This window comes from Solanum pennellii, chromosome 8 (assembly GCF_001406875.1).
Source record: "Solanum pennellii chromosome 8, SPENNV200".
NCBI classification, from domain to species: domain Eukaryota; kingdom Viridiplantae; phylum Streptophyta; class Magnoliopsida; order Solanales; family Solanaceae; genus Solanum; species Solanum pennellii.
The window spans coordinates 60043762-60059796 of NC_028644.1; the positions used below are offsets into that span (position 1 = coordinate 60043762).

Below are 16035 nucleotides of genomic sequence, written 5' to 3' on the forward strand. Positions count from 1 at the left end.
CTCACCTTCTTAGAATGAGATTTTTTGAAAAAAGTTTTACTATTATATTATTTATGAACACCCTTTATAAATTTTCTTGCTTCGTCACTATTTTCATACCCAAGATAATCTTATGTTCATGTGTAATCTTTAATATTTTTCATGTATAAAAAAAATACTTTAGGAGTAAAAGAAAATGCCAAAAATGTCAAGGTCATGTCTTTAGATGCTTTGTACCAGGTTGGGGGGGAGAACACCATGTGACTCCCATCCAGCTTCTGTCTTCATCTTCCCCACCAAAATAGTTTCTATTTATAGAACTTGTAAAAATAATTTATTTATTTTCATATTTATCTATTCATTACTTTAAAAATAAATTTTTATTATTTATTGTTTTTTATTATATTTTATCTTTGTATTAATTATTATTAAATTATTTTTTAAAACTTAATACTAAATATCAAGTAATATAAAAATTTATAGTAAATATTATTTCTTAAACGATATACAGTAAAAATGAAAGAAATAATAATAACCAAATAGGGATGAACTCATCATTATCTAAAACCCTCAACTCTATTCGATTTCTTGCGAGTATTTTTTTATTATTCGGATGACATATTTTTGAAAATATTATTTTTGATTTTATTACATACTTGATGTTATGCTTTTATAATTATAAAAATCTCAAATTATACTCTAATTATAAAATTTCAAAATATATTTTTTTAAATTCTACATCTAATCATATCATAACGTATAATGAATAAATAAAAAAGGGAGTGTTCTCAAAATAATAGCAATTGGTTTATTGATTTAGTTACCCCAATATTATAGTCTCAAATTAGCTAGTTTTACGTTATAAATTTTCAAATATTTTTAAAAAATTAGTTTCGAGTAAAGTTTGAAATTGTGTTTTGTCACAATATATATATATATATATATATATATATATATATATATATTATTTTTAAAAAATAAAACATAAAACATGACTTATATCTATAAATTTAGCACAACATTATCATTTTTAGAACTAAATAATATACTACCTAAAAATCATAACATAATATTTTAATAAAAACTACTAATAATTCAATGAGTAGCTAATATTTTGAAATTTGTGATTTGATCTTTGAAATTTTTCAAAAACTAGACATATTCTATAACCAAACAATTTTTGCCAAAAAAATTCTAAAAAAAAAACAAAAAACATTTCACATTATTTACAAATATAAAGATTTAAATACAACTAAAGGACAGATATGCAATATGGGTAAAATGGAAGGACCTTATTGAAAGTAAACATGCATAAAAGGGGAACCCGGAATTCAAATCAAACAAATCGGTCCTCTTCTTCTTCCTCTTTCACCCATTTCTCCCTCTAATTTACCACTGGGGAAAAATAGTAGTACTAATAATGAAGAGCTCAATAACAGTACTATTGCTGCTCGTGCTATTGTGCGCCATTTCCAACATTTCCATTGCTGTTATTGATGGTAATCTCTTTTAATTATTCCTTCCATTGATCATAATTTTCAGTATCTCCTTCTGCTGCTGATTTTTTTACTTATCTCTTTATGTATGTCATTTCTCGCTATATAATGATTTTTTGGTGCTCTAATATGGTTAACAACTGCGATTAATATAAACGTTCGTATTGTTTAACTGAAAGCTTGTTATTTGTGATAATGTATTTAAGTATTGAGATTTCAGTTTAACAATGGGGAAGAAATTGAGTAAACTAGATTCACAGTTGTTTTTTTAAAAAAAAATGGTTTTCATCTGCATTGGTGCTCAATTTAAAATGGAACTGTGTGCTGCAAAATTTATTTATGCTTCCAATAAAATTTTCTTCGTGTCCAGAATTCGAAGAGACTCGAGACACTACCATAATAGTACTTCGAAATACAGAAAAAATAGACAATTTGATGGAGAAAATTGGGAAAGTAAATGACTAATGGGCTGGTAGCAAGAGTCAGTTACGAGTAGCACAGTGAGGCCTTTAATTTCTGTGATAAATGTCTTTTCAGTTTTTTAAATGACCAAACAGTCCTTGACAGACCAGCTAGTTGGAGGTCATTTTTGTCATTTAACTATTATCAATTACTCAGACATCCAATGCACAAAAGTTTTTCACTCAAAAATATCTACTCCTATTGTTAATAACTTATACTCCTGTTTTAAAATAAAAAAATACACATATTCGAAAAAATAATGAAGGCATAGGTGAGAGAATGAGAAGTTTATTATCCATTTGGTTTATACAAGAAGAATGATTTGCTTAAAGATGTATGCATGTGCCTGTCGTTTCAACTGAAAGGGAAACCTACTGCAAGTAGTGTAGCACGAGCTGTGCACATGACACTGCTTACTAACTTTTTTAGTGACTCCTCTTTTGGATTTTATGAGTAAAAATGACCCATCAAACTTCAAAGTCTTGCAATTTGATTACGTAGGATTTTATTTTAGTGATTGGGGGAGTAAAGGAAAAGACACTTTTTGAGAAGAATTAGGTTTACTTTCACAGCTGCTTATGGGTTGTGCGTTAGCTGGCTCATCCCTAATAGTATTACATAGGACGCCAAAATTAATCAACCTATTATTGCACACAACGAGTTAAATGTTTTCTTTCCATGGGGGTTGGAAAAAAAGATTACGATATGGAGAATTGAATTTTTAATGATAAGGCGAGAGTTTAGATAGTTAGTTAGTTTAATTATTAAATTTTAAAGAGTCAAATATATATAGTAAGTACTGAAAATACTCTTAAATTTGGTTGAATCATTAGTTTTATTTTTTAACTTCTTAAAAGTATCCATTTGTTTGACTAATTGAAATTAAATGCACCCTCGATCTTGCAACATGAGTGAAATACATTTCTAAATTGTCGTCAAGTTTAGGGTAATTTTCAATATTTTTCTCGGTTTTTTATTTAAATCATGCTGCTACAAGAGTTTGAAATCACTTGTTATGTTACGTCGCATATTGAGGGTGTATCTAAGTTAAATTCATCAAGTAAAGGGATGTTTTTAAGGTTGTCAATAGTTCAAAAATGAAAATAATAATTTGTGGCAAGTCTAAAATTGTTTTCAATAATGATCTCGTTTAATATTTTCTCTGTCTCATTCCATACGACTCTTTTTCTTTGTAGTTCGTCTCAAAAAATATCACATTTACTATAATTAAGATCAATTCAATTTCAAAATTCTTTATTCTTGATAAAATAATTTACATATTAATAAAATTATTTATATTTACAAAAATATCTAAATATTATTTTAGATTTCAAAATAAAAAATTTGAATATTGTATTTAATTAAATAATGTTACATAAATAAAATAGGAGGAAGCGAGTATGATTATTTAGTTGAGTGGTTGGGTATAGTGCATATAATTCTACATAATTGCTTTGAAGTTTCATCTTTATCACTTACACACTATATATGATTATTTTATTTTGAATATTTACGGGAATAGGTGGTGCAATAATAGGGACAATGAGTGATCACATTCTTATTATTGTTGTCCCTACTTTGGAATTTGGATTTTCCAGAGAAAACCTATTCCTCTCACCCATCATTTGCTCCTAAATATTACTTACAGATGAAGTATTCTCTTTAAAATATTCAGATCCTCGATATGAATGACTCTATTAACAATATTATTGTCTGTCCTTTTCAAATATGATACTAATGTATATATAAAATATCAATAAAGTTATGAAATGAATTTCGAATCTAAGTCAATTTCACTCGTGCTACAGGATTGTTAAAGAATGGAAACTTCGAAATGCCCCCATCGAAAGCGGACTTAAACGGCACGGAGGTTCTAAAGCACAACGCCATACCGGAATGGTCAATTTCCGGGTTCGTAGAGTACATAAAAGCTGGCCAAAAACAAGGTGATATGCTTCTAGTCGTACCCGAGGGCTACGCCGCGGTACGTCTAGGTAACGAAGCATCGATCAAGCAAATACTCAACGTTACAAAAGGAATGTACTATTCCTTAACGTTCAGTGCTGCTAGAACTTGTGCTCAAGAAGAACGTATCAACGTATCTGTTACACCTGATTTTGGAGTATTGCCTATCCAAACATTGTATAGTAGCAGTGGTTGGGACTCATATGCTTGGGCATTTCAAGCTGAATTTCCCCAAGTTGAGATCTTGCTTCATAATCCAGGTGTTGAGGAAGATCCTGCTTGTGGTCCTCTCATCGATTCGATCGCCATTCGTACTTTATATCCTCCTAGGGCCACTAATCGTAAGTTTTCCATCTCACTTGATATCATACTAAATACGAAGTTTAAGAAGGAACTATAATAATTTACACCAACGATAATTGATAAACAGAATCTAGAATAGACGTATGCTTAAATAATTTTACTATATAATTCAATTATTTATTAGGTGAATATATTATATTGACTTGTGCTAGTATCTAGTTTTGGACACCTATAGATGAATAGTCACACACTAACACATGCCCAAAATAAAATGTGACCTTGCATGATTGTGATGTTGTCTGTTGGACCACTCTTATTATCTACTGCTTTTCTGGATGTAGGGTTTACACTTCTCTATCACTATTAACTTTTAATTAATATTTTGAAATACTGTTTTACGCTATAGATATTGTGACAAAATACACATATCAATCATTATTATTTAAAGGACATAAAAAGTTGCTTCACATGAATTTTCATTACTCTTTTTTAAATTCATTAATTTTGCTGTTGGATTATTGAAAATTTTCTTTTAAAAGAAATTGTGTTGGGAAAAATTTAAGTTAAATAACACTATAAGGTTACTGACAATTTTTCGTATCTTCATTTTCATATTTGAGAGATTATTATTATAAACATATGAAGTCTGAAAAAGTCATTTTTTTCTATTCAATTTTTAAATAATCGAAAAATCTCATTTTCTCACTCTAAAATTATGTGCTTGATTTAATTAATATGGCGGAAAAAAGAGTGAATTTACATGTACTGCTGGGACCAGTTGTAAAAAAGGGACCCAAATTTTAATCCTTTGTTCATTTAGGTTCGTTTATTGATGCTACTTTCCCATTATTCAATTCGAAGAAATAATTTAGGTATTAAATTGCAAAAGGGCTGTTATGTGATTATATTATCGTAGGGTCATAGCTAATTCATTATTTATGTCATGCTCATTTAAGTATATTTTAATTCATAATTAATTGCTTATTCTATCCAAGTTCCTAACTTTGTTGCGTTTAATATATTGTCCTGCATTCTTAGATTTAATACATCAACGCACTATTACTCAATCGAAACTATTCTCTCGCAATTTATCCGATACCTTTTATGTTTTGTTAAATCATGTAATTACTATGCAGAGAATTTGTTGAAAAATGGAGATTTTGAAGAGGGTCCATACGTATTCCCAAACACAAGTTGGGGAGTACTTGTACCACCAAACATTGAAGATGACCATTCCCCATTGCCAGCATGGATGGTTGAGTCCCTAAAGGCAGTAAAATACTTAGACTCTGACCATTTTTCAGTACCACATGGCAAGAGAGCCATAGAGTTAGTTGCTGGTAAAGAAAGTGCCATTGCTCAAGTTGCAAGAACCACAATTGGCAAAATGTATCAACTTAGTTTCAAAGTTGGAGATGCAAGTAATGCTTGTGAAGGTTCTATGATTGTTGAGGCCTTTGCTGGAAGGGATACACTTAAAGTCCCATATGAGTCTATGGGAAAAGGTGGATTTAAGCGTGCTATCCTCCGTTTCAAGGCCACTGCTAGCCGGACTAGGATCATGTTCCTTAGCACCTACTATCACACGAGGAGTGATGATTTTGTTTCCCTGTGTGGCCCTGTGGTCGATGATGTGACTCTCTTGAGTGTAAGGACCCATCGTCGAGTCCTCTAAGACATGTATTTTGATGAAATACGGTGGATTTTATGAGTTATGGTATGAGTAAATTTGGTTGTATCAATGAAGCAAAGAAGGTGGGAGCTCTATTTTATCTTACTTTTGGTTTGTTTACTGCTAGTGGCATTATCTTATGCATGTGTACTATACTAATGTCTAATGGAAGGCAAAGAAGTATATATGATATATATATTTTGATGGGTGTTGAGTGGTTTATGTATTACATTTTGGGTTTGACTTTGGGAGAACTCAAAAGTAGTTTGAGCAAATGATTATTGTAACACTAGAAATTCAAGCAACCATTGTCTTTTTAGTCAATAAAAAAGGTGGCTTGGATGAAGATTGAGTGGTTATATTTGTTAATTTACATTTACATTTGTAGAAATATAAGGTATCATTTAGCTTTACCTATCTCTGCCCCACTTAAAAACAAAGCATCTTAAGTTATACAAATCAGCCATTTTGGTATTTTTGGTCTTTAGGCTTTGTACTATGGAATTGTGAATTAGAATCCATAAGGCAAAATGGAGGATTATTTGCATTGTATGGCCATTTGCTAGTTTACTTTTGTTTAATTTATTCACAATTTTACATCTTCTTATTTTGTTTAATTATTCACAAATTTCATTTAATTCTTCATATGTTTGATACTCTTTAAGCATTATATTGGAGTAAAACGTATTTTACAGTATTGCATAAAATTTCAATATATATATATATATATATATATATATATACATATATACCCGGTGGTTCACTTGATCATTTGACATGTTATAGTTATTTTGATTGGGCTGATTGCCCTACAACATTAGGACCACCATTCTCATTCAATGCATCGCCTTCTTTACTGGTATCCGCCGACCTTCTTTGATATACACAAGTGTTATGCAATGTCAATTTGGACAAGGTCCTACTCAATTGGTGATCCGTCCTTCATGTTAGACGATCAACAATGTTTACTTTACACTTCTTTTTGTATTTTTTGTCATTCTTCAAACATCAGTCTTTGCCTTTATAGTTGCAAATAACCGAAAATATTATTAGAATAGGACGAAATTAGACATGGAGGACACTAATTATTGCGCTAAATGGATCTTAAATGAGTGTAAATCTACCATACATCAGTTTATAAAGGTATATAGCATTTTCAGGGTTGGGTTTGATTTCCTTCTTGCTTATAGATGATTTTAGGTTGTAAACTATAATTCCTACACATTTATGAGAGGACAATACCCTCACCTGACTGGAAAAAAAAACTAAGAGAAGTTAATACATACCCATTGATGGATAACTTTTGTTATTTGAAACACAAGCTCGTTGGTGGAGTATGAGCGACTAAGTGCTACTAGGAGATCATTAAAAATAAGTGTGCAGTAGTTAAAACACTGACATAATGTCCTCTGAAGTGAGAAATTTGCTCATCTTGTTATTTTCCAGCAATGTCTTAAGATTTTAGGAGTTGAGACTCTTGTCTTTGTTCGTACAGGTTGTAAAATATTGGTGGGTCACAATGGTAGAAAAAAAGGAAAATTATATGGAATGACAAACATTCCTAAGTAATTATATAATAAGGGTATAGTTCAATTTATTTACTTTATATAAGTATAGTTTTTTTTTGTTATAATTAATGGGGTCTACCACCTATTATATAACCAATAGTATAAAAACCTTTTTTTTTTTAACTTTGTATATAATTTTACACAAAACAATATTCTCTCTCCTATTCATATTCCAACTTTTTATCCTACAATTAATACTTCTATCCGTTTTGAATTTCAAATTGGTCCAAAATTCAATTACTCCCTCCTGAAGTTGAATTCAATTTCCGTAAGTATTCCTAAATTTTAGTCTTTTTCCTCTTTTTTTCCTTATTATACATTTGTATATGTTTTCTGTTTCTTATGTTTTTTCATATTTTTTGATGATCGATTGTTTGTTCTTTTTAGATCTAAAATTGGTCACACAATGAATGAATCATCTTCATCAAAGAGGATTACAAGAGGTATTCCATTGCATGTCAATTTTGTTGACAATTTACCATCGTTTTCAATGGGTTTAACTCAAGATTTTAGGGTTGATGTAGGGTCTATTGTAAAATCAAAACAAGTTAAACATGAACAAACAATGGAAGAATTGAGATCAAAGAAAAAAAATGACCTTCGGCAGTTCAAGAAGTTATTAACAATGCCAAAGCTAGAGGCATTAAAATTGTACAAGGAGGAAGAAAGAGGAAAGCTGTAAACATTGATTCAGAGGAAAATGCATCTGAAGTTGATGGATCTGAAGAACATCATAATCATGAGGTAGTGGCTTAAAACACAAATTTAGATAAAAAAATTTTGTTACTTAGATGTTAATATACAAAAATTTATTGTTTAAGTATTGTATATAGTATATTGCATGTTTAGTACACACATGTTTTAGTTATATATTTTGTATATTTGTTTAATTATTATATGTGTTTGTGGATTTTATTACTTTAGACATACTTTAAGTTATGTATAATGAATGAATAATATACTAAGTCTTTATAGTGGTAGTAGCATATTGTATATTTAAAGGCTCATTATTATTTTTGTTTTTTTTGTATATATATACAAAAAGTAATTGGACTTAGTTATACAGATTGGAAGATATCATATATGATTATAATTTGTATATTTTATTAGTTATATACAAATTATTGAAGTTAATATATATTAAGTTTATATACATATACAAAAATTTGTGTACATATATACTAAATTTTAATAGTGATAGTAGCGGATTGTATATTAAAGGCTCATTACTTTTTTTAGTATACATATATACACAAAGCAATTGGATTTAGTTAAATAGATGGGAAAATTTCATATGTGATTGTAATTTGTATATTTTAGTAGTTATATACAAATTATTGAAGTTAGTATATATTAAGTTTATATATTATTGGAGTATATAAAAAGTCATTTAGACACTTGTATATAATGCCATGTTTAACTAATATATTCATGTACACATATCAATATACAAAAAAAGGTACCAGAATGCATAACCAAAATAGCTAATGAGCCCATTATCTGTACAATTATAAAAAAATATATATTTAAAATCATTCAAAGAGATCATATATACAATTAATACAACAATATTATACAATCATATTACATAATTGATTTTATACTGTTATTCTTTTTAATATACAAATACTACATCAACAAACGTATATAATTGTATCAAAAGTAAAACACTTACTTTATGGATATATACAATTATCACCAATTATTACCTCTATTCGCTTACAATGATCTTCTTTATAATATACAAATACTACTTCAACAAAAAGTATATATTTGTATATTACGAAATTTCAGCTTAAAACTATCATATTTTGAAATCAGATTTAAAAAAAAAAACTTACGCCACCACAATAACGAACGCACATAAATCAAAATTTGTAAATCCAATTGAACAGTATATAATTAATGCAATAATAAACATGAATTTTTATCCAAGAAAAACTTACCAGTAATCGATTACAAAGAAAAAATAAAAAAAATTGCTGAACTTCTCTTTCATAAACAGCAAAAAAAAAATAATATTTTGTTTCAATTGCTGTATAATTCTTATTTTTTTTTTGAAAAAAAAAATATGAATTTGAACGTTTAGCTTAAAAAAAGAACGTTTACCTAAATTTGTGGCATTATCTAAATTTATTGTTAGCATATTTAACGCTTCAGTTACAAACCACTTTTTAAAATAAAATTGTATAAATAAAAAACAAAAAAAATATTATATACAAAATTAAAGATACCTAAAATAACTAAACTATACCCATAGAATGTAATTAGGTAAACTATACCCATATAATGTTATTTAATCAATTAAGTTTGCCATATATGAAATTTTCCCTAGAAAAAAACATGGTGATTTGGGATAAAAGAGGAAGAGTTTCTGATTGTTTAAATGAGATTTAGAGTCAATTGGAATTTAATCGTGAGTGCATACTTTTCGTATAGTTAGTGTATGATTTATATAAAGTTAAACAATATTCAACTTTTTGAGTTTATCATAATATATAGTAAGTGTATAACTCATATATAAGTAAATTATATGTATATTACGTGTATACTTATATTGTATAGTCAATAAATACTTTCTATGGTTTTTGGCTATTTATTTTATATAAATAAAACATGACTATATTCATTGTAAACTAAGAGGGTGTTTGGATTGAATTAAAAGATGGTCAAACCTACTTTTAAATCAATTTTTGACTTCTGAAAGTATTTGATAAATTTTAAAATAACTTAAAATAAGTTTAAAATGACCTAAAATACTTAGGAAGCGTTTGACAAGATTAAAAATAATTTAAAATTAATTTAAAATGACAACTAAGTTAAAACAAAAATAGGTCTCCTTATACTTTTTATTTTTTGACGCAAAAGTCATTTAAGTTTAACTTTAAAGTTACTTTCTTTTTAAATTAGTCCAAATGGATTCTAAGTACTTTTACCATATATATTTGAAACTAAGCCATCAATAATTATTCTCCAAAATCATATTTTCTTTTCATAAAATTAGCCTAAAGATCACAAGTATGTTAATGTTATTAATTCAAGTCTATTATAATAATAAATAATTATATTTGATAAATAAAAATTTATTTTTTATATTTAATAGTAATATAAAGTCTTAATTATTTATGTGATAGATGTGATTTTTCCATTTTTTACGCAAATTACTTTGATTTTCCTCTGTAGTTTTTGGTATTGGGCCTTGAGGATTTCACTTCATTTTCCATTGTCCAAATCTCCATTTACACAAAACATGGACTCCAAATTAAGCCCACACTAAATTACCAAACCTGTCCACTGCTACTACACCCTCGCCGTTGCTCTCTCCGGTGAATACATCGCGCTCCCCTCGCCGTTGCTCTCTCCGGCGAATACATCGCGCTTCCCTCGCCGTTGATATCTCCGGCGAAGATTTTGCCTAGTAAGTTGCTCCGTTTCTTCCCTCTCTCACTAGATACCTCTCTGCATTTCCTTCTTTCTTTAACTCCTGGTTTAAAAACCCTAAACCCTTTTTACTTCTTGCAGCCATCCATTGTAGAACTAGCTAAAGGTCCTTTTTACTGGAGTTCCGAATCTGTGTTGCTGGTTCCTTCACGTTTCTGTAACTGGTACACCAGCTACTTTTTTTCCTGTTTATCTCTTATATTTGTGTAGCACTATATTCTAAGAATTTAGGTTGGCATAGTTTATTAATTCAAATTTCAGTTTGGCATTTTTATGCGATGTGATTGATTCCGGGGTTTCGTACACGATGTTCTTTTAGTGGTTCTCAGTCTCTTTATGTGAAGTTCATATTAAAAAATTAGAAATTTAGAATGAAAATCCGTGTCTTCTCATTAATATTATCCAGAGTTATATTTTAGATTGCATTACAGTACAGTATGTGTGTTGTTGAAACGATTTTTTTGGGTGCTTTCTTAATTCTTAGCTCCCTCAATTAGATATGGAATGCAATCTCTCTTGTTAGGTATTTTGCATATTGAGCCAATTGGTGTTTGAAGAAAATCAAAGGTTATTGTGTTTGCACGTGTGCCCAATGAATGTAATTATTGATTATTTTTGAAAGATTTACATGTTTGTGTTTAGGTGGTTGTTAACTTCTTCAAATATGTATTGAATATCTATATCAGATACTTGGTCCTATTATTATTGTATATTAACTCAAGGCCATTGTTCTAGAACTCTGAATTTTGAATCCATAAATTTGAAATCTTGGATCCGCAACTATGATGGGTGATCCTCATCAGCATCAGCAGCACCCACCGCTGCCACAGCAACAATTCCAGCAACAACACCAGCAACAACCCCAGCAACAACACCAGCAACAGCCCCAGCAACAACACCAGCAACAGCCCCAGCAACTGCACCAGCAACAACATCCTCCACATTTTGGAGAGTATCCAAGGGGTCCACAACCTCTGCCAGGTCCACCTCCCATGATGCGGCAGCCATCTGCATCCTCCACTACTCTTAACGCTCAGCTACCTGGACCTCCTCCTCATCCTTCTTATGACGGTGTGTTACTAATGTTTCATTTACTCTTTTACTTTTTATCATTGATTGATATGCTTTTCAGCCGAGCGGCAGCTGGTTTTCGAATCTAGAATCTAGTTGTTATCAAATTGTTTTATTGTAGGAAAAAATACCTAGCTACAACGTTTCTGCTTCTACTTCTTCTCTTTTATTTCTTTGATTTTAGTTATCAAACTGCTGCTGTGTAATTCATTAATCTGAAAAAAAATATGGCTAGATACTGAAAATTGGAAATTAACTGTAATTTTAATGGGAAAAAGGGAGAGAGAATTTTAGTAGAAACTATTGGTCTGGAGAGGTGTCATTTGAACATGCTATTTTGTTTTCTCTGGGAAGGACCTCTTTAGTCGTTATTTCATGACTCATGTAGTTTCTATTTTGTTGGAGAAGAAAGAAGAGTTTCAACTCACAGATATTCATCTTGAACTCTTATTACCATTTATCATTAGCATGATGAAAGACGGAATGTTTGAAGCAAAAAGAAGGTTGATTCTCATCACTTCTCTATTTCTTGTTATGAGATACGGCGGCTAGAATAGATCGCCTCTTTCCCACAAGTTGACTGATAATGAGGCTATGATCGTCTCAGATTGTCAAATTCTCATAGAACCTACCAATTCTTATTGCTTGGGTAGGTTTAGGTCCATAAAGTTGAAGAGAGGATGAAAGTTACCTTGTTCTTAGAGACTTCCATTTGCTTTGATGACACATAATTCACTTCACGTAATTTTTATTTTGATAAGTATTTACAGGACCTAATTATGATGTCTGCCAAAGTCTTATTCTTTTCCTTATATTTGCAGCTCATGCTGACAGTTTTGCTGCAAAGAGAATGAGAAAAATTGGCCAGAGAAGAGCAGTTGACTACACCAGTACAGTTGTAAGATATATGCAGGTAATAACTGTTGAATGTTGGCATTTACCCAGAGAACTAGTTATGCAATGTGTTGCGGTAAATGTTCTTCTATATGTTACTTCTATATAGATCAGCAAGGGGCTAGAATCAGTAGCTGTTATCCTGCATCACTAAGAAAATTTACGTCAAGTGTGGGTTCATTTTCCTCTTTTCTTTCTTTCAAAGGGGTTACAACCACAAGCTGTTTTCCCGTCACCATTAGGAAAAACCAGCAAGATTGCTTTCATTCAATATCAACCTATCCCTGCCTTGAAAATGTGTGTACAGTTGGCAATCAATGTGGGAAATAAACAGTAAGGAATAGTTGGCAAGTGTTTATTCATCTGCATGCCACAACATGTTCACCAACATTATGGAAATCCTTTTACAGGGTTTGGTATAATCAAAGATAAAAACCTTCTATGGATAGTTTGGATGTCATTGTTCCATTGTTCATGAACACCATTTGTTTTGTTTTTCTTTTTATTCTTTTTGTACACACGAGAACATTAGTTTTTGATACCCTTTATTCCCTACAATTGTTCACATGAGAGAAGCTTGGGTCTAGACTCTCTTAAATTATCCTCTAACACAACTCAGCCCTCCATCACAATTGACAGTTAAAATTTGGCTTCTAATCTCAAGCTTAATCCCCTTTAATCCTATGTATCAGTCAATCAACTATATTCAATTCCAATTAGTTAGCATCCTTATAAAGAAATCTCCTTCATTAAAAAAAAGAATCCTCTATATCCATCTTTTCTATTTGGTACATTTCATTTCGATAATAAACATTTCTTATTTTAAGGCTAATTAGGGTTTTTTAAAAAAATAGAGGTTCTTTAAATCTCAGACTTATCCCTGCACTCATTTGCAAGTTATATTTATCAAACCAGAAAAATATTGTCTATTATTTCCCTTAATGTAACTGTGAAGACATACTGAGCTGTAATCTTGTTATTGACTGCTTTAAATCTCACATTTATCCCTATGCTGACATACAAGTCTTTACCATATTAAAAAGACTAAATTCAAGCACTCATTTAATGCACGTGTAACTACTTTGACCAAGCCTTAATTTTATCTACTTGCTTGACTATTTGATCATTTGCTTTCATTGTGTTATGTTCTTAGTTAAATCCTTATTGATGCAAAGAGATTGTGGGTTTTAGGTCTCCTTCGATTATCGTAGGTGTTGCACCTTCGGGATGATGCACTTTGAGATTTACATAGTACATGTCAAGCAATCTCATACAACCTTCTTTTATTTCATCCTATATTGCACTTTCTATTAAACAATGATCATCTTGTATGATCGCACATCTACTTTAACATCGATATTTATGTGACACTCATATTGTGGATATGCTGGGCCTTAAAGGCACAACAGTCATCCCATATAACATTGATGGTATAACAGTGATCCTAAGGTACTAGAGTGCCTCTATATTTGAACTCAGGCAACGGTAAATTTTTGCAGAACAATATGTAGGACTATACTTTCCATAGTCCATACATTGCTCTTCTAATTGTTCTAGTAGAAAGACTAGTCTCAAGTCACAGTAAATGTAGCCTGTACCCTGATTCATTAGTACTAGCTGTAAAGTAGCAGTAAGTATAGCTTGTATGGTGGTTAATTTGTCTAGCACTAGCCATACACTCCAGGAATATTGCTAGAGCTCTGATTATCTTTCCACAAGTCGATCTTGCGCAATCCAACATATTTTTTGAAGAAGTCCAACCTCTTCCTAATTCCAGTTCCATAAGAACCAAATACGTGCTTTTGGTTTGCAGTAGCTAGCACCCATATGAGCTGTATTGATGTTCTGGTATATGTATACCTCATTATACTCTTTGGTTGCCATAACCCTAGGTAACGAGGATAGAAAAAAAAGTGAGAGCAGAAATAAAAAGAGGAAAAGAAGTTCTATAACCTTATTTCCTCTCAAAAAAAAAAAGGGAAGAAAAATGAGACCAAGAAACCAAAGTCGTCTTGATTGTTTCGTCCATTAGTAACTTCAATGCTTCTTTTTTTGGTGGACTTGTCAACTTGGCAATTGTACTCATAACATTCTTCAACTTTTAAGGTTATTTTGGTCCAAAGTTAAGAATCATAGCTTTTCTGCAGATCCGCATGTGGCAGCGCGATTCAAGGGATAGGACAGTGTTACAACCGAGCCCAGCAGCAGCAGTTGATGTCAGTTTACTCCACCTATGTATTGGTCTTTGATTCTTTAAAATTCAATATATTTTCATGATCATATTTTTTGAATCTTTCATTACTGGAAAAGGAAAATATATATATTTTAGTTCTTGGTTTGTACAAAATACAACTTGCGAAGCTACTGTGAGCCACCATTGAAGTAGCAAGAGACAAAACATTGGCTGAAGTCCTGTAGGTTTCAAGCTTCTAATGCCGAAGCTCTTCAAACCCTTATTCTGTACTCGCTAACATAGATGTTCAAACAATAAAGTGAAGTGTACTCCTGCTTCGTGAAGGTAGGGTGGTTGTTTCGGATAGACATTCAGCATTCTTGAGGATGAGGATAGTTGACGTAAAAATATCTGTAGTCCCAGAAGGTGATAATAGTTCATGTAAGCTAGTTATAGACTCCAAGAACATTCTAGAACCACCTAATGGATGAATTAATTGTGAATTTAGTAACATAGGTTTCCAAAAAAGTACCAAACTCACATCTTCCCCACAACTGAACATACTATTAAAATATATTGGCCTGAAGCCAGCAAACTAAATGTTAATGATTTTACATACTGTGTATAAGTTGGCCCAGAGTCCCATACAATTTATTTTAAAAGAAATGAAAGAAAAATGGTCTTATTTCTTTAAAGTCAATACGTGACCAGTATTTTTTTATTGTTCATGGGTGCAGATATTGCCAGCAGTTGCCTATTTGGATAATCCATCTACAAGTTTTGCTGCTAAATTTGTTCATACATCTCTAAATAAAAACCGTTGTTCAATCAATTGTCTTGCGGTGAGTTGAAGAATTCTTCTTGTTTTCTATCTTTACGTTTGTGCTTTAGTTGTGTATATCTTTGGTGTTTTGTTCATACTCGATTGAATTACTGTGTCCAGAAGCACACATGCATCTTTAATCATGTGCCATCTAGTTAGCATCTATGTAATACCCCCCCCCCCCCCCC

At 30.9% G+C, this 16035-nt stretch overlaps 2 protein-coding genes across 4 annotated transcripts in view; both read left to right on the forward strand.

The window, feature by feature from the left end:
* The first annotated feature begins 1304 nt into the window (after positions 1-1304).
* LOC107028529 lies at positions 1305-6288 on the forward strand. Its single transcript, XM_015229624.2, has 3 exons — positions 1305-1478; positions 3746-4243; positions 5342-6288. Exons 1-3 carry the CDS (start codon positions 1400-1402, stop codon positions 5878-5880), a joined length of 1116 nt encoding a protein of 371 aa, XP_015085110.1. The 5' UTR covers positions 1305-1399; the 3' UTR covers positions 5881-6288.
* A 4398-nt stretch (positions 6289-10686) lies between these two features.
* The window catches only part of LOC107028734 (flowering time control protein FY), a 17568-nt gene continuing 12219 nt past the window's right edge, over positions 10687-16035 (forward strand). The window contains exons 1-6 of one of the 3 annotated variants that reach the window (XM_015229912.2): positions 10687-10863; positions 10968-11050; positions 11622-11957; positions 12779-12870; positions 14999-15067; positions 15762-15866. In XM_015229912.2, the coding sequence (XP_015085398.1) occupies positions 11669-11957; positions 12779-12870; positions 14999-15067; positions 15762-15866 (555 nt within the window). In that variant the 5' untranslated portion in view covers positions 10687-10863; positions 10968-11050; positions 11622-11668. Of the gene's footprint in view, positions 10864-10967; positions 11051-11621; positions 11958-12778; positions 12871-14998; positions 15068-15761; positions 15867-16035 lie in introns of those variants that run through there. The other 2 variants (XM_015229913.2, XM_027919116.1) reach the window with 2 other exon arrangements.

What these genes read in the sequence shown, in the direction of transcription:
- LOC107028529 (XM_015229624.2), top strand. Translation starts at nt 1,400, where the DNA reads ATGAAGAGCTCAATAACAGTACTATTGCTGCTCGTGCTATTGTGCGCC. An exon ending in TTCCATTGCTGTTATTGATG is followed by an intron (nt 1,479 to 3,745) that starts GTAATCTCTTTT and finishes CTCGTGCTACAG; the next exon opens with GATTGTTAAAGAATGGAAAC. An exon ending in TCCTCCTAGGGCCACTAATC is followed by an intron (nt 4,244 to 5,341) that starts GTAAGTTTTCCA and finishes ATTACTATGCAG; the next exon opens with AGAATTTGTTGAAAAATGGA.